At 40.2% G+C, this 27,370-nt stretch overlaps 2 protein-coding genes across 3 annotated transcripts in view; one reads left to right on the forward strand and one right to left on the reverse strand.

The window, feature by feature from the left end:
- Galk2 (galactokinase 2) overlaps positions 1-27,370 on the forward strand; it is a 175,554-nt gene that overhangs the window by 128,768 nt on the left and 19,416 nt on the right. The window contains exon 10 of one of the 2 annotated variants that reach the window (XR_008215144.1): positions 24,995-25,112. Coding sequence is in view for 1 of the 2 variants with exons in the window: in XM_052724904.1 (XP_052580864.1) it covers positions 14,154-14,274 (121 nt within the window). In the remaining variant the exon portion in view is untranslated. Of the gene's footprint in view, positions 1-14,153; positions 14,282-24,994; positions 25,113-27,370 lie in introns of those variants that run through there. The other variant, XM_052724904.1, reaches the window with a different exon arrangement.
- Fam227b (family with sequence similarity 227 member B) overlaps positions 1-27,370 on the reverse strand; it is a 176,490-nt gene that overhangs the window by 11,321 nt on the left and 137,799 nt on the right. Inside the window, exons 12-13 of the mRNA XM_052724907.1 lie at positions 8,691-8,788; positions 3,228-3,388 (exon numbers count right to left, since the gene is read on the reverse strand). Of these exons, the coding sequence (XP_052580867.1) occupies positions 3,228-3,388; positions 8,691-8,788 (259 nt within the window). The remainder of the gene's footprint in view (positions 1-3,227; positions 3,389-8,690; positions 8,789-27,370) is intronic.

Consider the following 27,370-nt stretch of genomic DNA (forward strand, 5'->3'; position numbering starts at 1 on the left):
GTTGTGTGATATGTGTGATGTAAGTGTGTGTATGTGTGATGTGTGTGATGTATATGTGATATATGTGTGTGTGATGTATGTGTTTATGTGTGTGTGATGTGTGTGATGTGTGTGTGTGTGTGTGTGTGTGTGTGTGTGTGTGTGCCACCATGTACAGGTAGCTGTTTGGCTTTGGTCTTCTCCTTCCCTAGCTGGGGGATTGAATTCAGGCCATCAGGCTTTTCTGCACAGAGCCTCTTGAGAATTATTTTCTTGATTAGGTAGTTTATAATCCATAGTAGTTGCTATGTGTCCAAAACTGCACACAGTGGTGTATTCTCTTAGTACAGCTGACAGCTCATGGGCGCCTTTCTCTTTCATGCTTGGGGAGGTTTTCCAGCCACAAGCCCTGTGTACCAGGGCTTCTTCATCACACCTCATCCTTGTCTGGGTCAGGATAACTGTGTAAAGGGTAACAACAAGTTGGCCAATTGTGTTTTGTATTTTTTTTAAACAAAAAAGAAAAAAAATCAGAATTTAAACTGAGTTTGTAACAAGAAAGGACCTTATCTTCCTGACATTTTTCTAATGACTTCTGGCTCCCGGTGGCTGCAGAATGCCTGTGGCACACATGCCTGTGCTTGGCCTCAGGCTCACAGGACAAAACCCCCTTGTTCTGTGTGTTCTTAAAAAACGCTTTTCATTTCACAAGTTCTCACCCCCACTTCTAACCGGCAGTTTTCTAAAAGAAATTTAGCCACACTCTCAGGAAGTGAAGAATAGCTTCAAGCAAAAGTCATCTACAAATAGAATGAAATGCATCCTTCCCAAGAGCAGGCCTTAAATACTTCGTGCATCCTTTATCTGATGATGCTTTCATGGTCTTTTTTCTTCTGTGGGATGCAAGAGACAAAGTATATCATCCAGTTGGCCACTGTGGCCCTGGGACGTCACCAGAGGAACAACACAGACAAGGCTTTTCCTCAGAACCTCTCCAATGCTCCTTGATGTCTCTTTGCTGCATTCTGTGCCCCTTTCTCTTGGTCTCACTCTTCTGGTGACATTTTCTCAGGCCATCTTGAGACTGGATCATGTAGACAATGATGCACACAATCATGGAGAAGCAGCAAACATCCCCGAAGTGCTAGTTTCGTGGAGAAAGGCGACCTGGAGACCCCCTTTCCCTCTTCTCTCAGGATAAGGTGCTCTGATCAAGGTCCCCTGGTTCAACATTCTGCGCTTCATCTGTGTGTCAGATGTGATCCTGATGCTTCAGGTCATGGGAAAAATACCCACGTTCTGTGGATTCTGTTATTTCTGTGCACAGGAAGCCCGCTTCGTGGGATCTGACCATACCACAGTAGAGACCAGTGAGCAGCAGTGTTGCAAAGTTTTACAACAGTGAGGACAGAGTGAGTAATAATAGAAAGTATTAAAGGAGGCATGTGAGGTGGTTACAAAAAGGCTGCCTCTTTGGTGGTCCTACTGAAAATGACAGCATGGGCTTCTGAAGGTGGGCTGTGGCCATATCCCTAGTACACAACACATTACCCAGAACGTAATAGGTTTTCTGCCAATGTTTGTTAAGTCATCTGCAAGAAACAGCGTGAACCCTGGACTTGGGTAATGAAGGCATGCCCAGGTGAGAAAGCAACTCTGAGTGAGGAGGAGTTGAAACATCTGGAAAATAATTAGGTAAGATTAGAATCCAGAATGAGGGGAGAGATGGAAGAGGAAAGTTCAGGACGGGGTCAAGACAGGGATACATGGGGGAGACACTGCAGATAGACTCCCTCCGTCCATGGCGAGAGGCTGCTGTCTCGGTGTGCATAACATCCCTCTTAAAAGCATGTTGCTAAGGGAACAACCGGACAGCTCAGGGGATGACCTGAGTTTGGGTTCCAGAACCTACAGTTCCTACAGGAGCTCCTGAAAGTTGTGTTCTGACCCCCACACCCCCTGATGTTAGAACCTACGTCGTTGGGATTCTAACACCGACTGCAGACCAACAGATCTCTGGAAATCCTCAGCAACTCTAGCAGCAGACCGGATAGTGAGACAGCCTGTCTTGACCTTTCCACTGGGAGACAGCCATTGTTGGACCACCTGTACCACAGCCTGGAAGCCACTCTAATAAATCCCCTTTAACATATCAATCCATTATTAATATATTCATTCATTATCAACTCATTGATATTTTTATTAATAAGTACTAACTTATTCATTCAATTAATTAATAATTCATTCTATCAGTTACATTCCTTTAGAGAACCCAGACTAATAGAGGAACTAGTTACTTTCTGGTTAGGTTTTATTTTTAACATTTTTGTCTTATAGCAAGAAGGACTTGGTCATCCTTGACTTCATTCCTTAGCATGGCTGAAAAAGAACTCTTGCAGGGAACAGATGGAGCATGATTCTGCCACTTTCTTGTTTTTGAAAACTTACATTTATACATTTATAAGATATAGTTATATTTATGTTGCATTATAAATATTATCACTACCCCATGATTTCTTTTAAGGAGTATTGCTAAGTTACTGCTCCATTAATGAATATTAATTTAATTTAAATAGTTGACAAAATTTATAAATTTCCTTATTACATGAAAAAACAAACAAACAAACAGTGATGTGTTGTGCTATTTAGCAAACCACATGAGCACAACAATCTACTGTTAGCCTTCCACAGGAGAGTACAGATGAAGGCCAGAGTTCAGTCGGGCTATCTGTCTATCAAGGATTTGTAAAGTATAACCTTTTATTTTCAAAGACAGAAATAGATATCATGAAGAAAAATCTTAGTATTCCTTCCTATACACAGAGGGAAGTCTGCACTAGACCCAGTTAGAGTTCCTCTGTGTCGACAGTGACTCCTGAACCATGATAGGTATTTTTCAAGTGTACAAAGTGTCCACAAGTAAAGCATACGTGAGACTCCCTTTGGGGAGTCAGAAGCCAACGACCAACAATTATGACAAATGCTTTAACCAGCATGGAACAACAAGGTGGCAAGACAGACTTTGGGGAAGGGACTCAGCACAACCATGTTGTGATCTACATAGTAGATCATAGCCTTGATGCTAAAAAAGACATCAGTTAAGTCAAACATGCTGCAGAAGTAAACAAAGCCTAAGTAAACACTACATAAAGTGCCAGTCAAAACACATTTAAAAGTTGGGATGGAAAATAGACAGTTTCCAGTGTCTTAGAAACCGATCGCCTTGAAGCCAAGCTTAGGAAGGATATGGGTCTTGGAGTATCTTGGTGAGTTTACTTCCCGTTTGTTTATGAGTGATGGAAATACCACCTGATTGGTGCATTTTAAGATAGTACAAAATTAGCGGGCTCTGACCTCCAAAATCAAAGAGAACTTGGTGAAACTCTGGACCCAAGCTCCTGTAGTGGGACTGTAGGAGGAAGAAGAAAGCACAAGGTAGTCACCACTTTTCTCTTCTTGAAGAACTGTAAATAGACTTACGCTGTAAGTATGAAGAAAATTCCCACTGGGTGCATAGAAATACATAAGAGGAAATTTTATAAAGCATCCTTTAAAAAACATTATTTTCATGTCTGTGAGTGTTTTGCCTGCACTATGTATGCTTGTTAAAGGTGTGCAGTGCCAGCAGAGGCCAGAAGACAGTGTTAGATCCCCTGGAACTGGAGTTATAGATGGTTGTGAGCCACCATGTGAGTGCTGAAAGCTGAACCCAGCTTCTCTGCAAGAGCCGTGAGCACTCTTAACCACTGAGCCATCTCTCCAGCCCCTTCTTAATGTAAAGGACTTACCACGTTCTTAGGCTAGAGTGTTTAAGAATGTTCTTTATGGATGCTGTTTTTCTAATTTTGTCCATCCATCCATCCATCCATCCATCCATCCATCCATCCCTCCCTCCATCCATCCATCCACCCACCCATCCCTTATCATCATCTATTATTAAAATATTAGCTGTCATGAGGTAATTGGTTTCATTATGACAAATGCATCCTTGTATCTTGCTTATATTCACTCTTCACTGTCATAGTCTCCTGACTCTCCCCGAGTTGCACCCCAATAGTCCCTCTTCTGCTGTTCTCTCTCTCTCTCTCTCTCTCTCTCTCTCTCTCTCTCTCTCTCTCTCTCTCTCTCTCTCTCACACACACACACACACACACACACACACACACACACACACACACGCACACGCACATACAATTCCACATGAAAGTGGAAGTTTTTTTCTTCTTCATTAATTCTTCTTGTTATCCCCTATTTCCTTCTTTTACACTCCCTCCTTCTTCCCTTATAGCCCCCTATATAGGTATATAAATACACATTTATGTTTAAACCTAGATTCCACATATGGAAGAAAATGGGCAACATTTGTCTTTCCAAGTCTGACTCATTTTGCTTAATATTATGCTTTCCTTTCTGGCCCTTTGTTCAACATCAAGGCTGAGATTTTTTTTTTTGGTCTGAAGAAAAGGAAGAAAAGAGAGGAAGGAAGGAGAGAGAGGGTGGGAGGGAGGGAGGGAGGGAGGGAGAGAGAGAGAGAGAGAGAAAGAGAGAGAGAAAACACCCTTCCAAGTTACACCCCCAGAGACCTACTTCACCTCCCACCACTTACTATTTCCCCCCAACCTCCAACAACACCCCCAGTTGGAGAACAAGCTTTCAGCATAGGGACATTTTAGGGACATTCCAGATCCAAGCACAACAAGCCCAATTGGTAGGCTGGAGGTCTTGGGCTTCTGCAACTGTAATAAACTCTTGCTAATAAACCATTTAATCTACTGCTTGACCTTTTCAAGTGGCAGCCAAAGATATGCAATGGGACAGAGCCAATGACACCGAAAACTGCCTTACTTCTAACTGTATTTCTCTGGTGGACTCTGAGAAAGGTTGCTTAGCCTTTACAAATTCCCCTGTCCCAGTATCTGTTGAAGAGTAGAACTGAGTTTCCATGACCTTTCTTCAGTTTTTCAGTCTGGCAATACGGCCATAAAAAATGCCATGACAACATCATCTGTTCAGATAAACTCCCACAGATTTTAATTTGTAACCTAAAAACTTACTAAATATTTAAGGTAGAAAGAGATTTCATTAGATTAGATTATTAAAGACCAGGAAATACAGGAATACTGAAATTAATAAAATCAATTTGATATGGGCACAATTTCCACTCTTGAATAATGGTCAAACCCAATAAGATAAATTAAAATTTTGACATGAAAGACTGTAACAGATTAAAAACCTGACTAGTATATAAATTAAAGACTAAAATTAGAACTTTAAGCCAATGACCTTATCTAATCTTTTCTAAAGCAACATAGTGTTGAGTCTATGACATCTCTCCCTGTGAGGCACCTTAAAGGACCTGGAGAACTTCTGCTAGAAATCTGAGTGTCTTTCTTGATGGGCTTTTACCAGCTATTCCTCTCTCCTGAAGACTGCTGTCCTGCCCATTACTCAACCTCATCTATAGCAGATCCTAGGCACAAGGGACCTTATAATATTTAATAAATAGCAGGAGACCCCTGCATGTGTAAAGTGTGATGCTTGTCCAACAGGGAGAACTGAGAATGAAAATTTCTTCAAAGAAGCTGTGTCTGCAGAGACTGCCTGACTGATTGGAACTTCAGTGCTGTGGAGATTGGAATGTTAGGATTGAGGTGGGGTAATTATCTTAGGTACATTATTTTAGGCTAGCTTTAGTCCTCAGAACAGCCATATCGTGCCTAATTCCATGTCAGAACTAACATATTGTGACTAATAGATAAAATCTTTTCAGAACCTACTAACTTAGCAGGCCACTAGCATCCACCAAACCCAAAGCTAAGAATGCCATCACATAGCACTTTTGGGCCTCTAGAAAATGTTCATCCATCTTGCTGTAACCATTCTCTGATGGACCCATCAGTGCATTTTAAACTTGCCTTGATTCAAGACTTTCTTTGTTCTGTAAAACTATAACACTTCATGAAACTGTTTTCACAATAGAACATGGAGTTTGGGGTAACCTAAATCTGTGTTCCCAGGCCACAGTCACTCAAAATGGCTCCAGAATAAACTATCTCTTATTCCCTTAAAAAACCAACCAACCAACTAAACAAACAAACAAACCCCACAGAGGACCTAAGCTGTGGCATTTGAGAAAACAGCATCTCCCACGTCAGTTCCTCCAGGGCCACACCTAAGAAGTGAAGAGAGGGCAACCACTGACAACATCCCTTGTTTCGAGCCACAGAAATATGAAGTAGGAATTCACCTGACACTAGGAGAGCTAATACCTGGAAGAGCCAAGGGTCGTCCAGAGATGAAGCCAAGACTCAAGGAGCATTGGTGATATTGGCTTCTGAATATATTAGCTGTATCCTGCAGTGAATCTCTTGTGTGCTATTGTAGCTTTCCCATCTGATTCTTCTCCTAAGAACTTCTACCAGTGTGGTTGATTGTTCATTGGGCACAATTTCCCTATACTATTGGGGTATTTGGATAACATCCCACAACTGTGTTGACAGCAGTCACACAGTCAAGATCCCCCTTTTCAGGCCTTTATTTTCCCTTTTAGTATTAGACTCAGAAGTCGGCCTTTCTGTAATTGTCTTCATTAGCAAACATCTGGCCAGGGCCATCTCTGGACAAAAGTATTTTATCTGAGACACTTCTCAAACATCCAAGGACAGACTGCAGATAGATAATCATTCAGACTATCTGCTAGTTCCTGAGACAAGGTAAATATTTTCACTGAGACAACTGCCAAGGCCAGGCAGATGCTAGGTTCAAAGCTTTGTCTCTTGTGCAAATTAAGCTTAATTCCTCCTGTTTCCCACAGCCCAAATGTTATCCTCACTTCTAAAGATTTCCCCCTTTAGCATTAACTCAGAGCAAAAGGGCTTCTACAAACCAGGTGCATCATGCTGTGACACAGGTTGCCTAGCAACCCAGAACACTTCCCCTGCCAGCAGATAAGAAAGAAAGGGGCTGGAGAGATGGCTCAGAGGTTAAGAGTACTGACTGTTCTTCCAGAGGTCCTCGGTTCAATTCCCAGCAACCACATGGTGGTTCACAACCATCTATAATGAGATCTGGTGCCTTCTTCTGGCCTGTAGGCATACAGGCAGGCAGAACACTGTATACGCAATAAATAAATAAAATCTTTAAAAAAAAAAAAAAGAAAGTGCTACCCAAGCTAACTTCAAACTAACAAAATCTTAACTCCTTTTACTTTCACCTTGGTTTGCTAATCAGCTTATTATCTAACCACACTTAGGAATGCAGTGTTACATATGGATCTCCCCCTTTCCCTTCTTGGATTTTCCCTAATTGATTCTAGGTCCTTCTCCCTCTCATTTGACCTTTTCCCTTTATGAGTTCATCCTTGAGTCATAAAGAAAGCCTGACTGACAGTCACTGCCTGGTGTAAACGCTTATCTGCTTTTATGACCCTGATAGAATTCAAGCCTTGTGACCTTGCTTTGGCCAGAGAATTGCTGATTGTATAACTGGAAACTTCAGAGACTAGGGGACAAATGGAGAGAGAGAACTAATGTAGGGCAATGAGAGAGAAAAGAACTAAGATAGAGGACAATGATAGAACAGCAGAAGAAGGGACAGAGAATCAGGCAAGAAAGGAGCTAAGTATGAGAGCGAAAAAGAAGCTGTGTAGAAAGGATTGGCTTAGAAGAATAAAGTGTATGGATTGAAAGAGCTCAGTGTGCACAGATTCATTTGATATCCCTCAACATAGATCTGGGCCGCTTGTAGCGTTTCCCCCTGACTCTGGGAAGAAATCTCTACTGGGCAGGTACGGGTGGGGATTTTAATAATCCCTTTGAGTTGTCACAGCAACCCCAACAGCCGTGTGGGTGCACTAGAAGGTATGTCAACCCAAGGAGAAGCCACCGCAAAGAACTGTCATATAGAAAGGATAACTGCTGTGGTGCTGTTTTGTTTGTACTCTAACAAATAAAATCTGCCTGAAGGTCAGAGGACAGAGCTGGCCACTAGACTAAACACAGAGGCCAGGCAGTGGTGGCACACACCTTTAATCCTAGCACTCGGGAGGCAGAGATCTGTCTGGATCTCTGTGAGTTCAAAGCCACCCTGGAACACACAAGCTTAATCCAGTTTAAAAGAGAAACAGCCAGGCAATGGTGGCACACACCTTTAATCACAGCACTTGGGATCTTATGCTTTTGCTCCCAGTATTTGGGAAGCACACACGCCTTTAATCCCAGCACTAGGAAGATTGAGACAAGAAATGATATGGCTGAGTGGAGAAAGGCATATAAGTTGGGAGGAGACAGGAATTCAGTCCCTTTTAGCTGAGGACTCAGGGGAATTCAGTCTGAGGACTCATGGAGACAGGGTCTTCCCCTTTCGGCTGAGGAATTGGTGAGGTGAGAAGTGAATGTGGCTTGTTTCCTCTGATTGTTCAGCATTTACTCTGATATCTGGCTCTGGGTTCTTATAGTAAGACCACTTAGTATTTGTGCTACAAAATAATATGCTTTTTGTTAAAAAATTTCACTAGAGATGGTGGTGGTGTTAGAAGAAAATAGAACATTTAAATTTAACATTAATGTCTCCAAATAAATATCTGATCATTAAATTTTTTTCTAAAATATATGTTGAGAATGTGCTGGCCAGAGTTACTGTGTGAAGCCAGTCGATTTTAATGACACTGCCAACTGAACAAAGCAAGTTCTTACAGTTGCCGTGTGGCATACCTTTGTGGGTGCTCTGGACACTGACGACTCATCCTTGTGTACAGACACTGTGTGTGCTTTCGGGTTCTTTAAAATGTTCGCCACGTTGAAGTCTATAGCTGAAACAAACAAACAAACAAAGACTTTGAAAACTTGTTTCTTCCTCCTTCACAAAGAGGCACAGTGGCCTGCTTTTGCCTTTGGGCAGTGCCCCTAAGTGTGCTCAGAGACAGAAACAAGGTTGAGACTGATGAGAGGCTTGTTAGAGCTGCCGCAGTGGAAGAGATGAATATTCTACTTATGATTCTATTACGCTGGGTTTTAAAGTATGTTAAATTCAGCAATTTGTATTATGCCAGTCTCACGAAGTCACTCTACAAGCTAAGTAACAAGAGTTGAGAAAAGTTTTTTGGATAAACTTTGACGTTACACAATAGGAAATACTAGACATTGGCCTGATATGCCAGAGGCAGGTAAGCATTCGATGCTATCAGAGCATCTGGTGGCCATGAACTGACACTGGAAATCAGGAGCCGATCTAAAGTAGCTTGGAATTAGAATGGGCGACAGAGGTAAGAAGTCATAGGAGAAAATTAAATTTGCTATTTTGTTTGTTTGTTTTAGTGCAAGCTGTGCAGCACAGGGTAAGGTTCTCTGGCCTCGGCTTCATGCGTGCTGAGATGACAATTTTGAGTGTTTCTTTAACTTAATACAGGTCTGTGTGATCACAGTTTCTGGTTTTCACTGAAAGAGTGAGCACTGAGAACAAAGGAAGCTTGGCTTTAAGCCCACTACCCTCCAATGAGAGCTTGCCATGCAGACCGTGGTTTGAGAACTACTGTTAATAGAAAGTCATATATCAACACCATGCAAAGAACCTAAACTAGGGATGTTAATAAGAGATAAATGAAGACATGAGTAAAGAAATTAAAAGAATAAAAATAGTTAGCTGGTCATGGTGGTTCATGCCTTTAATCTCAGTACTTGGGAGGCAGAAGCAGGCAGGTCTCTATGAGTTTGAGCCCAGCCTGGTCTACATAGTGAGTTCCAGGACAGTCAGGGCTGCTACACAGAGAAAGCCTGTCCCAAAGAAACAAAAAACAAAAACAAAAACAAAGAAAAGTTGCAAAAAGCTTATAAAATTTAAAAACTTTAGATATGATTGATATACAGTATTATTAATAAATATGTCTTGATAGTCTCCCCCTTTCCCACCTTTCTTTAGCCCATTGATTTATTTTAGGGAAAAAAGTCTTAATTATGGTTTTCATGTATTTGTTGTTTGCAGGATCTCTTAAAACTTGTGGAGATTAATTGAAAAGTTACAAAAACTGCATTTGATACAGTTTGTGTCTTCAATTTTTTTTTTTTACATTTTTTTTGAAATTCCACCTGTGAAAGAATATGCCAGCCTTACTATATGTGCACAGGCAATTTTTCTTGTATATGATTATTCTCTGTGTTATTGCCCAGTTTTTATTTTAATAACCTTTTTGGAATGCAAATGACTTATAGATCTTGGGACACTAAAGCAAGATCAAGCAGCTCATTTGTATTAACACAGCAATCGAATAAATGGTTGAAACAGTAAAGACAGCAGGTCACTGTTCCTATGTCTTCTTTAGGATACATCTAGTTTATATCCATTCATATGTCTACTTTAGGATACATCTACTTTATATCCACTCAAATGTCTACTTTAGGATATATCTAGTTTATATCCATTCATATGTCTTCTTTAGGATACATCTAGTTTATATCCATTCATATGTCTACTTTAAGATACATCCAGTTTATATCCATTCATATGTCTTCTTTAGGATATATCTAGTTTATATCCATTCATATGTCTTCTTTAGGACACATCTAGTTTATATCCACTCATATGTCTTCTTTAGGACACATCTAGTTTATATCCATTCATATGTCTTCTTTAGGATACATATAGTTTATATCCATTCATATGTCTTCTTTAGGACACATCTAGTTTATATCCATTCATATGTCTTCTATAGGATACATCTAGTTTATATCCATTCAGATATCTACTTTAGGATACATCTAGTTTATATCCATTCATATGTCTACTTTAGGATACATCTACTTTAAAGCAAAGCTCTTGAGAAGAGTCTTTTGTCCAGTATTTAGCTATCAGGAAAATGAAGGAAAGAAAACTCAGGTGGGCATTAAACAAAATGTATGTGACATACAGAATAAAGAATAAAATACAGGTGCAGTTTTATTTCAGCAAAATAGGATAATGATGAGTATTTTGAAGAAAGTCTGCTTATTTGTGAATATATTCTTATTTTTATTATCTAATTAAAAATTATTTCTACTTTGCCCCAGATCCTAATACATATGTCCCCCACAACCTGAGTCTCATTAGCAACTGACTTGTGTCCATATTAGAATTCAATAGAGTTACAGTTGTCTTCCTACCTGCATCTTTCTGCTTCTCCCATATGAAACTTATGGTTTAGATTGTAGACTGAAGCACCAGGGTCTTTACAAAGCTGGAAGTAAAACCCAACTCCTTCCTGAGTGCTGTATTAGCATAGTATCTATACTTGTGAATAACTTTTCAGAGAGACCACAGGGTTCAAGTGCTCATAAATATACTTGGTTAACTGTGGAGTGCTGTGTCTATGTGGGGTTTTGTTAACATCCCCAAGCATTGCCAATTCAGCTAAATTTAGTAATTCAAGAACATGAAGACATTTGGACATAATGAAATAGTTATTTGTATCACATTTGGCTCCAAAGGGAAGTGTCATTTTATTTTATGTTGGAACTACAGAAGCTGCCTCTCTTTTATTTCTTAGTAGGGATCACATCTGTAGCTCCATTATTATCTTCATTAACTAAGTTATTAGATCTAATAACTTCATTAGATAAGTTATACATGCCAAAAACCAAGTAACCATCTTTCTAAGTATTTGTATGTGTGTGTATGTGTGCGCGTGTGTGTATGTGCGCGCGCGTGTGTGTGTGTGTGTGTGTGTGTGTGTGTGTGTGTGTGTGTGTGTGTGTTTTATAAGTATAAAACAGTGAGTAGCTGAGAGGGAAGGTAAAGTGTTATGAAGTCAGTCTCAAGGATCAAGATGGTGGTGGCAGCCACTGTGGCCTGAGCATCATGCCCCAGGCTCTCAGTGGCTGTAGCCTTGGCCAGGGATCCGATCTCTCCAAAGAGTGATCACTCTGGCACCTCTCCTCCAGCCTGGTAAGAAGGGAGCAACAGAGGACCACCCTGAGGAGAGGAAGCTGTGAAGAATAGCAAAACAGCAGCACTCCCTTGCACCCAGCTGGCACCATGACTGGGTCATCAGGAAACAGATCCTGGATGCTGGGTTTGGTAGGAAGTGAGTAAGTAGATGGTGGATGGAGGGAGAGAAAGAAGAGAGCGAATAGGTGGTGGAGAAACAGAAGGCAAGTGATTTGATAAAAAAAAAAAATGCTGTTCTTGCGCCTTGGGAAAAGAAGAATTACGCTGTCCATCAATAGAGCCAGTAACAAACACAAGTGCTAGTGGGCCTGTGCCTTTGGGAAAAGAGACCACTGTTTGAGTCACTGTGACTCCCAGAGCCATACCCTAGCTCAGGAAGAAGAGTGTACCTGCAGAATGGAGACCCACAACTGACTGGACATGTCCCGCTGTGTTTACTTCTCATCATTGGCCTAGCTGCTGGTCTCTCTAGTCGGTTGTGGTGGCGGTTCAACCATGAGACTGGACGACTCTATGTTGAATTACGCTTTTACCGTCTAACTTTGGCCAGAGATTTCTTTCCTCTGGAAGTTTTGGGCTGGAGAAACACCTGAAGACACTCAGAGCTCCCTCCCCCGACCCCAGTGTGTGACCTGCCCGTAGCGCGAGCCATTTCGATGTGCAAGGATGGGGTGGAGAGATGGGAGAGGAAGAGAAAAAGAGAAGCCAAATAGCTTAAGCACTATGAAGAGAGGTAGATCTGGAGATGTGAGGGTAGAGAGGAACAGCCTGATGTGAGTAGCCTGCGAAACCACCTGGGGCCAGGATAAAGTCCTGGCCAGTACTGCCACTGAGGACCACGTTTGAGTCCATGGCCATGCAGCAGCAGAGGTCTGTGTCAATGTCCATGACCCATGTTACCACCAAAGGCCATGTGGATGTCGCTGGTCTGGACTGCCACCTGGGACCACATTGATATTCAAGGGCTGTACAGCGTTGGCCCCACCCCTCACTGGCTATAGTATTAGGGAGAGCTGGTTTTGCCCCTCATCAGCTGTAGCACTAGGGAGAGCAGGGTCTGCACCTTGCCTGGGCAGCACAGTAGAGCTGACCTCATTGGTGGGGAGTAGGGAAGTCGGTGAACGCTGGTGAGCCAGCCCTGAGGGTGTGAGCATGGGAGAGCTGGCCCCAGGACTCATCTGTCATGCGGTGGCAGGGGCGAGGGAAAGATGCCCCCCCTCTTTGCCAGCTGCAGCAGGCAGGAGATCCAGCCCCAGGGTCATGAGAGCAGGAGAGCTGGCTCTGCTCCTCACCAGCTGTGGTCATGGGTGAGGTGGCCCAGAGGGCATGAGAGCAGAACTGGCTCCACCCCTTACTGCCTGCAGCATTGGGTGCACTAGCCAGTGCAGTGCTGGAGAGCTCACCCTGGTGGTGAGGAAGCAGGAGAGGTCGCAGGCTGAACAACTCAGCTACCACCCAGGTCCAGCTCCAGGGCTGAATTGGCTCACCCCAACAACCACCCCATCTATGAACTGCTGGAGCATGTGAAGGGGCAGGTCCTGCAGATCCAAAGCTTCAGGATCTCCACAACACAGGGCATCAGCAGTATATCCAAGAGTTGTCTCAGTGAGGATCCAGTATTGACAGTGTAGCAGAAGCCAGAGGCCTTGAACCAGACCAATGACTCATTGCAATGAACATTTGCAAGATGTATGGACTAAAAGGCATACTGTGTGACTCACTGTGACACACTATAGCTTTTATGATGAGATTTTTTCTTTTAATTTTCTTTTATTTTGGGGGGAAGTTGCAAGGGCAAAGGGCAGATATGGAAGGACAGGGAGATGAGAGGGATTGGAGTGCATGATTCGAAATCCACAAAGAATCAATAAAAAATTAAAATAAAAAATTGTAAAAAAGAAAGAAGTCTCCATGGAGTCAGACATTTGAAATGCACTGTAAAATACAATAATTTCTTTTTTTACGTTTATTTTTATTTTGAGAATTTTGTACATGAGTGCTGTATTTGCATCATTTCTACTCTTCCCTCAGCCCTCCAACTCTTCCCACATACCCCCTCCACACTCCATCTCAAATTCATGAGCTCTTCTTTAGCTATTGTTACATATATGCATAAGTACACGTAGGTACAACTTGCTGACTCCATTTAGTAGAGCTCAGCAATAGAGACCAGAAACTTCTGAAACTTGTCTACCTGTGACAACAGCCTAGAAAAAGGATCAGTGCTCTACAAACTGCCACTCTGTCTTTCCATGCAGGACTAAGGACTCTCGGCTCTGCAGGGAGAAAATAAAACCAAAGAGAATCCTAGGAAATTCCATCACGATAGACAACACCAAACCTAGCTGCTGGAAAGCTTTCTATTTGCTACAAGCTTGAAGCCCACGTAGGGGAGCCATCTAGAATCTGCATGGTAGTTTTGCAGTGGAGAAAGAATTCACATGAACACTGGTCAGAACCAGGCTGCTGTGATTGAGTGCCATCTTGACAAATTCATACTGCTGACTGAATTCATACTGCTCCAGGGGCTCAAACCTAATCAAGGAAATGAAGCATTTCTACAGTGAAAACTTCAAAATACTCTAGAAAGACACCAAAGAAGAAACCAGAAAACAGAAAGGCTTCTGATGCTCAGAGATTGGGAGAGTCAATGCTGTGAAAAATGATTCTTACCGAAAGCAGGCTACAGATTCAGTGCAACCATCATCAAAACTGTAATGCCATTCTTTGCAGAAATAGAAGAAGAAACTATCTTCAAACATTTGGAAACACAAAAGTCCATGGATAACCAAAGCATTCCTGAGCAAAGAAGCTACTACTAGAGGCATCAACATTGTTGATCTAAAGTCATGTCATAGAGCCATGATAACAAAGCTGGCATGGTACTGGCCCCCAAACAGAATGATGTCAAGACCTAAGTCTGTTCATCTACAGTCATCTGATTTTGACAAATGTGCCAAAGAACTCACTGGAGAGGAGGCATTGCATCAACTGAGATACAGCATGATCTATCAAATTAATCTATTTCCATTGAGTGGGAAAAGCATAAGTGTAGCTTCTTGAGCCTAAATCTTCTATTTTTCCATTTCTTTTTTATTCATATATTTCCTTATAAATTTATTTTGTGGATATCGTGTGAAGAAGACCAAAAAGTTCATGGGAGGTAAAGGTGTAGCATCCAGGCTGTGTTCTATTCTGACATGCTCCACATTGTGTGAAATAGTAGTCTGTTGTTGGAATTTTTTACTCTTTTGGCTCTTTGGCTCTTTGGGTGCTTGCCACCCAGCTCCCAAATAAATCACATGGAGTCTTATGAATGCCTGGCCTTAGCTTGGCTTGTTTCTAGCCAGCTTTTCTTAACTTAAATTATCCCATCTTCCTTTTGCCTCTGGGCTTTTATCTTTATTCTATGTATACCTTTCTTTACTTCTTATTCCATGGCTTGCTTTTAGCTAGTGGCTGACCCTGGAGTCCTCCTCCTTCTCTCACTCCTTGATCTTCTCTTTCCAAATTTCTCCTCCTATTTATTCTCTCTGCCCATCAGCCCCGCCTATCTTTTCTCCTGCCTTGCTATTGGCCATTCAGCTCTTTACTAGACCAATCAGGTGTTTTAGGCAGGCAAAGTAGCACAGTTTCGTAGACTTAAACAAATGCAACATAAAAGAACAGATCTTTGCATCATTAAAACAAATGTTCCACAGCGTAAACAAATATAACACATCTTCAACTAATATTCTACAACAGTGGTCTTTTAGACTGTGCCCTGCCCTGTGATACTCCATTTTATAAGCAGCTTTTAACTCCATTTTGATGTTGGAGGGTGACTGGGCTTTTGAGTGGATGAGTAAACGATGCCCCCTGTCCTGCACCACTCATGTGGCACAACTGATGGATGACTTATTTTTGGTAGTAGCAAGGGTTCTGCCCTATAAGCTTATCAGCTATTGAGACTATAGGGGTATGTGAGCATATTCAAATCACATCAGGAAGACCAGGTCTAAGAACTTACCAGACACGCCAGAGCATGTGGGGTCTCTCATCTGGACCCCACAAAGTGGTGAATACTTAGCACTGCAATGGCAAGGCCCCTCCCCCAGACCTATTAACAGACACCTCATATGTGCATTAAGAACTGACAGGCAGTGAGGTCCCGACTGCCTCTGGGTCTTCAATTTGGCTCAGTCCCTGCTGTTGACGTGACTGACTGGCTCAATAGCAGTCTGCCTATCTGAACCCAGACTGCTCCTGCTTGAACCTGGCCCTACCCTTTGGGGAAGAGCAGCCGGGGGAGGGAAAGTCCAGGCCCTGGGCTGGAGAAGTCTAGGGTTGGGGATGGGGCATGTCAGCCAGGAGGACTCAGGGATCCTGGGGGAACCTATGTGTTACTAGACACCTCCATTAGCTATGTTTCCTGGGTTTGAGACCTAACATAAACCACATACATATGTATGTATTCAATAAATTCTGACATTTCAGAAAGACATAGAAAAACATGCTCATCTGTTTCTGGCATAGTGCACTGAGGACAAAAGGATATAAGCTTTAGTGATCAGTTATTATAAGAATAGGTTGATAACACTAATACAGGTCATACTTGTGGGAAATCCAGCATTTGTCACAAAATTAACGCAACATGAAAGAACAGAGTGGTTGTATCAGACATGAAACTTTCAAGACGAGAAAGGGGATATTTGTGGGATGAAGTAATTAGAGAAATTTTGCTTAACAATTTGATTAGACTTTCAGGGGTTCAGACATGGAAACAATTAAACCAGTGGAGTTTATACAGGGGTGAGGCAGGGTGATCAGGCATTCAACCAGGAATGGAAGACCACCCTGGCTGTAGCAAATGGTTCCTTTGGTAATGTCTTTAAGAATGTGAAGAAAAAGAAGAGCAAAGAACATTAAAGTGAGTGGTTGTGCTAGTGTAAGACCATTTTTGAAATGTGTCAGGAAATAATACATTGAGTCCAAATCCTTGAGGGTGATTGGAAAAAAAATTGGTGGGGAATTATGAGTTTATTTAAATACTATAGTTGCTTAACAAATGAGTTGAATGATGCGGTTTTATCCCTGAAGCCATAAGCTGTTAATGAGTCTAATGACTTCAAAGTGTCGTGAACTTCATTCCCCGGAGACTGTTTGTAAAGGAAAAAGGTAGCACAGTGACTTATGGGAAGTTGAAAGCAGTTATGTCTCTTACTTACTGTCATCTAAGAATTCAAAATATTTGCCAGCCGAGAATAGTCCTTTGTAACAGCAACAGGAATGGACCAGCCCCCTATTCCCCCCCTGCAGAAATGACGGAGATGAGTGCAGGAACCACAGAGCACAGCTACCTCTACTGTAGAGGAAGTGTTTTTTTTAGTTCATTCAAAACCTTGAAACTACAAAAACAAAGTGATTAGATATTCACTTTGGTGAGGTTAGTGTGATGTACACTTTACATGAGTAATTTCTTTCTTTCTTTTTTTTTCCTTCTGTAAAGTGTATGTGGAAGGGTCAAACCCGGGGAGAAAACTGTCTCAGGAGTTTACTGTGCCATCCTCTCCATGTGAATGTGAAATGGAGGGTGCTGTGGTTCACCCCTATCATTTCCTCTTTGTCTGGAGCCATTGTGTTCTAATGGGAACAAGGCTAGCAGAGGTCTTAGTGACGCAGTGCTGGTCCTCCACCCTTTCATCATCATCTTCCCATCAGAAAGTTTACTGTAAGTCAAACCTCTGCACCGAACAAAGAAGAGGCATTTGATTCCATTATTTTAGAAAATAAATTATAGGCTCTCAAACTCTTTTCCATGGGTGGATTCTCAATACTCACCACTAACAATATGCCTTAAAATAAGCCCATGCTCCAAGATCAAATTTGAAAAATGTTTCTGCTTTTAATTAAACCAAGCTCTTTCTCAGTGAATGAGAAATTAACAGTTAAAATGAATGATTAGAATAAGAATGGGCTCTTATAAGGCTGGTAATCCTAAATTCTTTTGATCTGGCTACCACTAAGCTGCTTCCCTGAATGCAGAGACTCACAGAAGCCAAACTTAATGAAATCAATCATGCCAGGGAAGGGGTACCACCAGAAGCTCCATTTTCGAGGCCACAAGACACCGAGAGGATTTATGGAGGGTTTGAATTAGTTGGTGCCTTGGGAAGACCCATCCTTCCTAATGATACTTCCTCGGGAACAAAGACTAAGTCCTACTACATGATCTAAGCACCAGTTTTACTTAAAAATAATTGGTGCCACTGTTTTATAGTGGAAAGTGCATGGGAAAGAACATAATGGCACACAGGGCTGTCCTTTAAACATCAAATGGCATAAGAAACACCAGGGAATCTTGAAAACACATTCCTTCATGTTAAAAACAATGGGTCTGTGCCTTATAACAACCCAGGTGTTGGTGATGCTGTGGGATGTGGAGCCACTGTTTGAGCAGGAAGGGGACAGTGTACAGAGCTGAATCATTGTTTCCAATAATGTGACTGGAAATTGGCTTTCAGTGTGAAATTAAAACATTGACATTGATCTCCTAAGATTCCCAGGAGAAGTAAATGAAATTACATTTGTGAAGTGCTGGACAAAACTGACCTTCGATTTGAGTACAGAAGAGAGAGCAGAGGGTATGATAGCCAATGGGGAGTGGGCAGATGTGGAGATTCAGAGAGTGTGGTAGTCAGTGAGGACTGGCCAGATGTCATGGAGATTTGCTCCACCTTCCTCATTGAAATGGAAAGCAAAATTATCTTCAAAACCAAGAACAGAGACTTGGAGAAATAGCTTTCTCACTGCTGTGACAGGCAATTTAAAGAAAGAAGAGTTCATTTTGTTTCAAGTTTTAAGTACAGTCCACCATAGCAGAGAATCCATCAGCAAAAGTGGCTGTAACTGTGGTCCTGGGAGCAAGACACCTCTGGTCAAGTTGCAGAAACAGACAATGCCTGTATTCAGCTCCCTTTCTCCCTCAAATTCATTTAATTGTTCCATTTTCAAACTGTCCAGCATATTATCATACAGAGTCCTGACTCCCTCCATTGTAATAGTGTTTCCCATTTGTGTGTGTGTGTGAAAAAACTCACTCTTTTAACTAATTCCTCCCTTTAAGAATTCCCAGTTGTCAGCCAGGGAATTCAGTCTGGGACCCTAGTTTAGGGATTGGTGCTCCCAACATTTCTCAGTTTCTTCTAGAGTCTAAAATGCTTGATTCTAGAGTCAAATCTAAAATGCCTGATTCTAGAGTCTAAAAATGCCTGATTCTAGAGTCTAAAATGCCTGATTCTAGAGTCTAAAATGCTTGATTCTAGAGTCTAAGATGCCTGATTCTAGAGTCTAAAATGCTTGATTCTAGAGTCTAAGATGCCTGATTCTAGAGTCTAAAATGCTTGATTCTAGAGTCTAAGATGCCTGATTCTAGAGTCTGAGATGCTCGCTCCATGTGTTTTCATGCCATGCTTTGGTACCCATGAGTTCACATTGTCTTCTCACCACCCTTGAATGGCACCCTCTTTCTTCCACTCTTGTTTCTTTCAGCAGTTACATGATCTTATTTTTCTCATTGCTTTAACTTTTCCAGACACTTTGTTTTAGATTTCTTTTTGTAAATATATTAAAATCAGTCTTTCGTGGATCTACTTAAGGCTTTCCACAGGCGGTGCCTCTACACCAGCATCTCCAACAGCAAACTGAATCTGTTACAAAAACTGTTTTGAAAGACATTGGAAGCAATGCAGATGGAAGTTAACACACTGGAAGGGCGAGTCCTGTAAATGAACTCATGGTCTCCAATTTTTCCATCACTGCAAAGTACCTGCTGACTCTGAGCACTGCCAAGGATCAGGCTTGTGGTAATACTTTGTTTGTGCTCTAACAAATAAAGCTTGCCTGAAGATCAGAGGGTAGAGCTAGACATTAGTTATCTATAGAGGTCTGGAGGTCTGTGTAGACAGGAGTCAGGAAGTGATGTGGCTGGGTGGAGAGAGAAATATAAGGTGGGTGGAGACAGGAGCTAGGGTCCCTTTTCTGTCTGAGGAGTCATGGAAGTAAGAGGTGACTTTGGCTGATCCTTTACTTCTCTGATCTTTCAGCATTTACCCTGATATCTGACTCAAGGTTTTTATTATCAAGACTAATTAGGATCACTCTACATCTGACATCCAACCTTTGGGGCACGAATTCATGAAAAAGCCAGTTGCCTGTGTCTTTGCATGCAGGGGTTCCCACTGAATTCACCACCTTGCCTGCTAGGGTTTCTCTCTTTTTCCCCTAAGCCTCTGAGCGAGTTTGGGATTTTTTTCTGTAGCAGACTCTCTGCAACAAACTCCACAGGTGTGTGGGCTCAATATGCTGCCGGAGATAGCCCCTCACCACCAGCCAGCTCTGCTTTTAGACATTTCCTGCCAAACATGTTTCTTCCTCATGATCCCCTGTGTGTGATTTTCAGACAGTGGGTTTCCTCTCCCAGTGGGTTTTGGGTTTTCCCTGGACCCCCTCCTCGGGCTACTGCCACACTAGGTAGCTGCCTTGAAAAACCACTTGGGCTTTTACTGTTCTACACAGTAGCAGTCAGCCTCACATTTCACCATCATCTGAATTGTCATTGTATGCAGATTTGATGAGACAATTGGGAATTCTTAAAGGGAGGAATTAGTTAAAAGAGTTTTTTCACACACACACACACAAACACACACACACACAAAATGGGAAACACTATTACAATGGAGGGAATCAGGACTCTGTATGATAATATGCTGGACAGTTTGAAAATGGAACAATTAAATGAGAGGATAATTAATTTATATGGAACTTATGTAATGTCAATTACAAATACTACTGGTTTTATCATTTTTGTTTTATCACTAAAAATGTTGGTTGATATGAGTGCTAAGATACAAGTTTTAGAAAAACTTATTAAAACAGATCATAGAGATATTCAGACCCAGACAGAGGAATTTAAAGGAGAACCAATCTCAGCATTGCATTGTAAGGTCAGAAAGGAACAGCCTAAGGTTTTTAAACTACCAATTTTAATTTATCCAGGAACCTTACAGGAACTGCCAAATGATAAATATCCCCAAGGCTGTATAAGAGTTGAAAGGACTCATAGGTCCCCTTGTCAAATTTGGTTCAGTCATTTCCTGTCATCATGGAGGAAACTCCTTCCCAGAGTCTTTAAAGAACCTAATGCCTATTGTAAAAAACCATACTACTCTGGATAGCTGCTATAGAAGAGAGAGAAAAAAATTCAGGAGAAACCACAAAGTAAATACTTTGGCAAATTCCTATAAATGAACAAAGACCAAAATTAAAAATACAAATAAATGACATTGTCATTGAAGGTCTTGTAGACATAGGTGTGGATGTAACAATAATTTCACCAGAATCTTGGCATCCAAATTGGCCTCTTCAAGAGGTAAATGTAAAGTTTTTAGGGATTAGAATTTTATCTCAGGTAAAAAAGAGCATGAGATGGGTCAAATGTATAGGGCCAGAAGGACAGAGAGGAAAATTGAAGCCATATGTAGCTAACATAACAATGAATTTATGGGGACATGCTTTTTTTTACAGCAATGGAATACTCAGATTAACATTCCTCCAATCTCAGAAACAAATCATAAAATAACATATGTTTCTGGGGAAATATTAGAAGGTTTTGTAAAGAACAGTCACTGACCATTCAATTTGTACAATAACAGGACACAACAGCTGCTGACCTTTCAAAGGCACCAACAGCCCTACCTTTAAAATGGTTAATGGACAAACCTGTATGGGTTGAGCAATGGCCTTTAACATCAGAGAAACTGCAGGCCTTAGAACAGCTTGTACAGGAACAGCTAAATTATCAGCATATTGAAGAATCAACCAGTCCTTGGAATTCTCCTGTACTTGTTATTAAAAAGATATCTAGAAAATGGTGAATGGTAACAGATCTAAGAGCTGTCAATAAGGTGATTTAGCCAATGGACTCTCTACAGCCTGGAATTCCTTTGCTTTCTCTGTTACCTAAAGAATGACCTCTTATAGTTATTGATTTAAAGGATTATTTCTTCACTATACCTTTACAAGAAAAATACAGAGAAAAATTTGCCTTCACAGTGCCAATTTATAATAATTCTCAGCCTGTTACGAGATATCAATAGAAGGTTCTCCCACAGGGAATGTTAAATAGCCCACCCTGTGCCAATATTTTGTATGACAGCCATTGGAAATGATACATAAGCAGTTTCCTCAATCTACAGTTTACCATTATATGGATAATATTTTACTAGATGACTCAAATGTAGATACTTTAGAAAGAATGTTTGAAGAAGTAAAGACAAATTTGCCTTGTTGGGGATTGTAAATTGCTCCTAAAAAATACAAAGAGGAGATTATGTTAATTACTTAGGATATAAAATAAGTCTACAAAAATTCAACCCCTTAAAAGTGCAAATTAGGAGAGATTAATTGCAGACTTTTAATGACTTTCAGAAATTGCTAAGAGACATTGCCCATCTACAACTCACAATTGTAGTAACAAATCCAGAACTGAGTAATTTGTTCCCAAACCTTAAAAGGTGACAAGGACTTAAATAGTCCAAAAGAATTATCAGCTGAAGCTGAGAGAGAACTGGCTTTGGTGGAAAATAAATTACAGGATGCACATGTAGATTGTCTGGATCCAGAGCTTGATTGCATTCTGGTTATTTTAGCTTCTACACATTCTCCTATAGGAGTATTAATGCAGAGGGAAGATACTGTCTTAGAAAGGATATTATTATTACACAAACAGAGTAAAAAAATTAAAAACTTATGTGGAAAAGCTCTCTGAGTTGATTCTAAAAGGAAAATAGAGACTTCTTCAATTAGCAGGAATAGACCCAGCAGAAATTGTAGTACCTTTTACTAATGCTGAATTTGATTCATTACAAGCAGAAAATGAACACTGGCAAAGAGCTTGCAGTAATTTTTGGGAGAGACAAACAGTATCCCCAAAGCAAGAGAATTAAATTTATAAAGAGAACTAATTGAATTCTTTCTCATATTGTACAGGGAACACCAATTTCTGGAGCCCCTACACTTTATACTGATGCCAACAAATCAGGAAAGGCAGGTTATAAATCAGGAAATTTAAGTAGGGTAGCTCAAAGCCCTTGTGATTCTGTCCAAAAGTCAGAATTATATGCTATTCTGATGGTGTTAATGGATTTTACAGAACCTCTTAACATAGTTACTGATTCTCAATATTCAGAAAGAGTTGTTTCACACACTGAAACTGCTGAATTTATTCCTGATGAGTCAGAATTAACTTCATCATTTATACAATTACAAGAAATAATCAGGAATAGGAATCATCCCTTATATATAACACACATCAGACCCCATATGGGTCTGCCAGGCCTTCTAGACAAGGTAATGATGAAATTGATCAACTATTGATAGAAAATGTGCTGGAAGCCTCAGAATTTCATTAAAAACATCATGTCAATAGCAAGGGTTTGAAAAAGGATTTTTCCATCATTTGGCAACAAGCCAAGAAATTTGTAAGAAAATGTCCTACTTGTTCTTTGTATAATTAAACTCTGCTACCTGCAGGAAGTAACCCAAAGGATACTTAAAGGAATGAAATTTGGTAGATGGCTATGTTTCATTTTGTAGAATTTGGAAAATTAAAATATGTACACCATACTATAGATACATATTCAGGATTTCAATGGGCAACTGCTTTGAGTTCTGAAAAGACTGATTCTGTAATCATACATTTGTTAAAAGTCATGGTTATCATGAGTATACCTGTACAAATTAAGACTGACAATGCTCTAGCATATGTCTCTAGTAAAATGAAACAGATTTTTTTTGCTTATTACAATATAAAGCATATTACAGGTATACTACACAATCCTACAGAGCAAGCAGTTATAGAAAGATCAAATTGAACTCTATATTTAGATATGCTAAATAAACAGAAAGGGGTAACAAAGACCCTAGAAATAGATTACACAATGCTTTATTAACTTTAAATTTTCTAAATGCTAATGAGAAAGGAATGACAGCTGCAGAGAGACGTTGAATAATAGAAAAGACTGCTGAATTAAATCATCCTGTATACTTTAAAGATGTGTTGACCTCAGAATGGAAACCAGGATATGTGTTACATTGAGGAAGAGGTTTTACTTTGTTTCCTCAGGATAAGAAAAGCTATGGATACCATCAAAACTGAAAAAGGCTCGATTTGAACAAGAGAGACCTCTTAATTAGAAAAGATGATAGTTCATCAAACAGCATGACAGCTCAATCTAAACCAACTTTAAGACTAACAAATGCTTTTCATTTGATAGGATATAACTTGCCAAAAGGGAACCTCTCCAAAGTTAGGATTGGGGCAGGATTTTGTTTTTGTCTTTCTAGGAGAATGAAGGCAACCAGCAAAGGAATCTGAAGACCATCAGACAAATGAGACATCTGAAGAAAAAGGATGAATCATCCAGAGAAAATATCCCAAGAAAAAGAATAAATTGGCCTATTGATATATCATATTTCCAACAGGATAAAATTTCATGAATCTTCCCAAATGTTTGTTTCTGCTGTTCTCTACAGACACATAATGCAAATGGTCTTTTTGTAGTCCCAGTTCAATTAAAAATTAAAGCTGGCTTTGGAGCTGGAGTGTGACTCTCCACTTCTCTAAACCAAAGCGTGCTTATTAAAGGAAAATCCAAAATCTCTGTCTCATGTCAGAAGAGCCACCTGATAGGGCGAAAAACCAAAAACCAGAAGAAAAATCAAAGTTAGGGACTATTCTACTGCTACTTATCTCATTATCCTTTGGTTTTATTTTGACTCTTCAAAGCTTTTCTTAAGTTATAAATATCTCAAAATTTATAAGATTAATATATATTTTAAACTTTTTGTCCTGATATTATTATTCATATAGAGTACTAACTAATTCTAGAAAAAGGCTTCATCTAGCTTCCTGTACATGATTTCAGGTTTGAGTCTCTATCAGGTAACTAGGAATTAAGCTTTTGTACTCTGGATGTACATAACAAATACTGATCCTTTAACCTCTTTGAGATCTGCTGCATATGACATTTAAAATGTTCAAGTTTTTTTTTTTTGCCAGGAACCATGACCATGACTAACAGTGACCATTGAAGTCTCCAAGAGGAGGATGGGGCCCCACAACAACGATTCCACCAGGACTATGATAACATCACTAAGCTGAAAAATACCACCTAAAGGTACGATTTGGACTACAAACTTCTCAGGACCATTTTGAGGTGGCTAGTTGAGATGATCCAGCCTCACAGACTACTCTAGCCAGGACTTGGGACAAGCCCTGCATTTTTCCATTATTCAGAGACTGGATAACAAATGATACAGCTACCTATCCCATGACTTGGCAATCAATCCAAATTTTTCTTCTTATGATCCCCTAAAGATGCCATCATCCCCAGACTGCAGGAAGTAATTTTAAGAACATGACACCCACATTCCCAAGAGGTTGGGTAGGTGGTTTTTGGTCTTTCAATGAGTTATGGATATTTGTCATTGTTTAGAGTGGTTGGTTACAGGTTGTTTTTGGTAATGGTTTAGAAAAAAAGCTGAACAAAAGAGATTAGATTCAGGGTTCTTGTTTTTAAAAGAAAGAAATGAAAAAATAGGATAAAGCAATGATGGGATAAAAGGATAGATTATTGAATCTACCCTGAAAAGAAAAAAAGTGGGGAAATAGATATGGTAGGATAAAAGGGTAGATTATTGAATCTACTTTTAAAAAGCAACTACTGGTTTTAAATATTTTACATTGGTTTGGATGTTTATATATTGATACAAATTTGAGGTTATTTTTGTTATACTGTATATATGTTAGAGAAATGATAGGATAAAAAAGTAGATTACTGAATCTACCCTTAAACCAAAAAAGCAACTACTAGTTTTAAATATTTTACATTGATTTGGATCTTTGTATATTGATACAAATTAGAACATATTGTACATACATTTCTACTCTTATTCAAGGTAGTGTACCTATACAACTCATTTAACCATGTAATGCAAATTTCTAGTTCTTGAAAGTTATTATTACCAATTAATGAAGATATAAAGAAGTGCAAGTTAGTGGATAGTTATCACAATCAGACTTGTAGTCATATTAGGTATGTTTTCAAGGTCAAACAGAGATATATTTTAGATAGATCATCTTCAAACATTTCAGAGATCTAAATATTATGGCATTTAAGATATTTTAATAACATAGATTCTTTTTTTTTTTTAATGACAATGAGACATGTCTGCTCCTGGCAGCACCAATCTACTTCAGAAAAGATGATGGGCACTGAAGAAACTCCATATGGAGTTTACTTTCTTTGTGGCAAAAGTTAGCCACTGGGCAAGGGCAAGAAAGTGCCTTTGCCTGGACTGCTGGCAGTATGCTGTCCAAATTAGACAAGCAGGACACAAAAGAAAGTGACTGCCAAACTTTACCAAGACAAGGTAGGACAGCACTTCAGAATATCCTGCTTCACAGAAAAGTCTGTAAGATATGCTAGGCCTGTAGGCCAAAAATGGCTGCCCCAACATTGCAGAGGAACCTGGGGACTGTCCAGGCAGCCAGCTGTTTTTGTCATTTCTCACATTTTTTGGAAGATGCTTGCTTGCTTGTACTTCCTGCTTACTCAGGTAATATTATTTCCTTTTCAGGTCTCTGATGGAGTTGAAGACTTTATAGCTGTAGTTTTCCTTGTTAATAAATCCAGATAAGCAACTCACTAAAGAGGTATAAAGTGTATAGGGTTGAGAGACATTAAAAGATAGTTTTGGTAATGTGAGTTAGAGTAGAAAGTGAGATAGGTGCAACCTTTTGGACTCACCAAGATAGGACAGATAATGGAATACTTTCTCTGGATTTGTCAAATGTTTATGAACTAGACATTGTTGATGTGTTTATTGCCTGTATATATTGTATATAGTTATTATACTGATTATATATAGCTTTTCTTTTATTAGTTATAACCTTCTTTTTTTATTTTAGACAAAAAGGGGGAAATGTAGTGATATTTTGTTTGTGCTCTAACAAATAAAGCTTTCCTGAAGATCAGAAGGTGGAGCTAGACATAGTTAACTATAGAGGTCTGGAGGTCTGTATAGACAGGAGACAGGAAGTGATATGGCTGGGTGGAGAGAGGAGTATAACGTGGGTGGAGACAGGAGCTTAGTCCCTGTTCAGTCTGAGGAGTCATGGAAGTAAGAGGTGACTTTGGCTGCTCCTTTACTTGTCTGATCTTTCAGCATTTACCCCAGTATCTGATTCTGGGTTTTTATTATTAGGATTAATTAGGATCATACTACACAGGCTTGTGCACGCAGTGTTGTGGCACAGAAGGAATGAACCCTCTTTATCTGGCATGGTCGGACTAATGCACACTAGCCTGACAGGAGTCGGGTGGGGAGCTGGGCACTGCTGAGGTGAAGGAGGATCCTGAGCAGTGCTAAGTAC

Source organism: Peromyscus californicus, unplaced genomic scaffold (assembly GCF_007827085.1).
Source record: "Peromyscus californicus insignis strain IS unplaced genomic scaffold, ASM782708v3 Scaffold_7__1_contigs__length_154581171, whole genome shotgun sequence".
Classification (NCBI taxonomy): domain Eukaryota; kingdom Metazoa; phylum Chordata; class Mammalia; order Rodentia; family Cricetidae; genus Peromyscus; species Peromyscus californicus.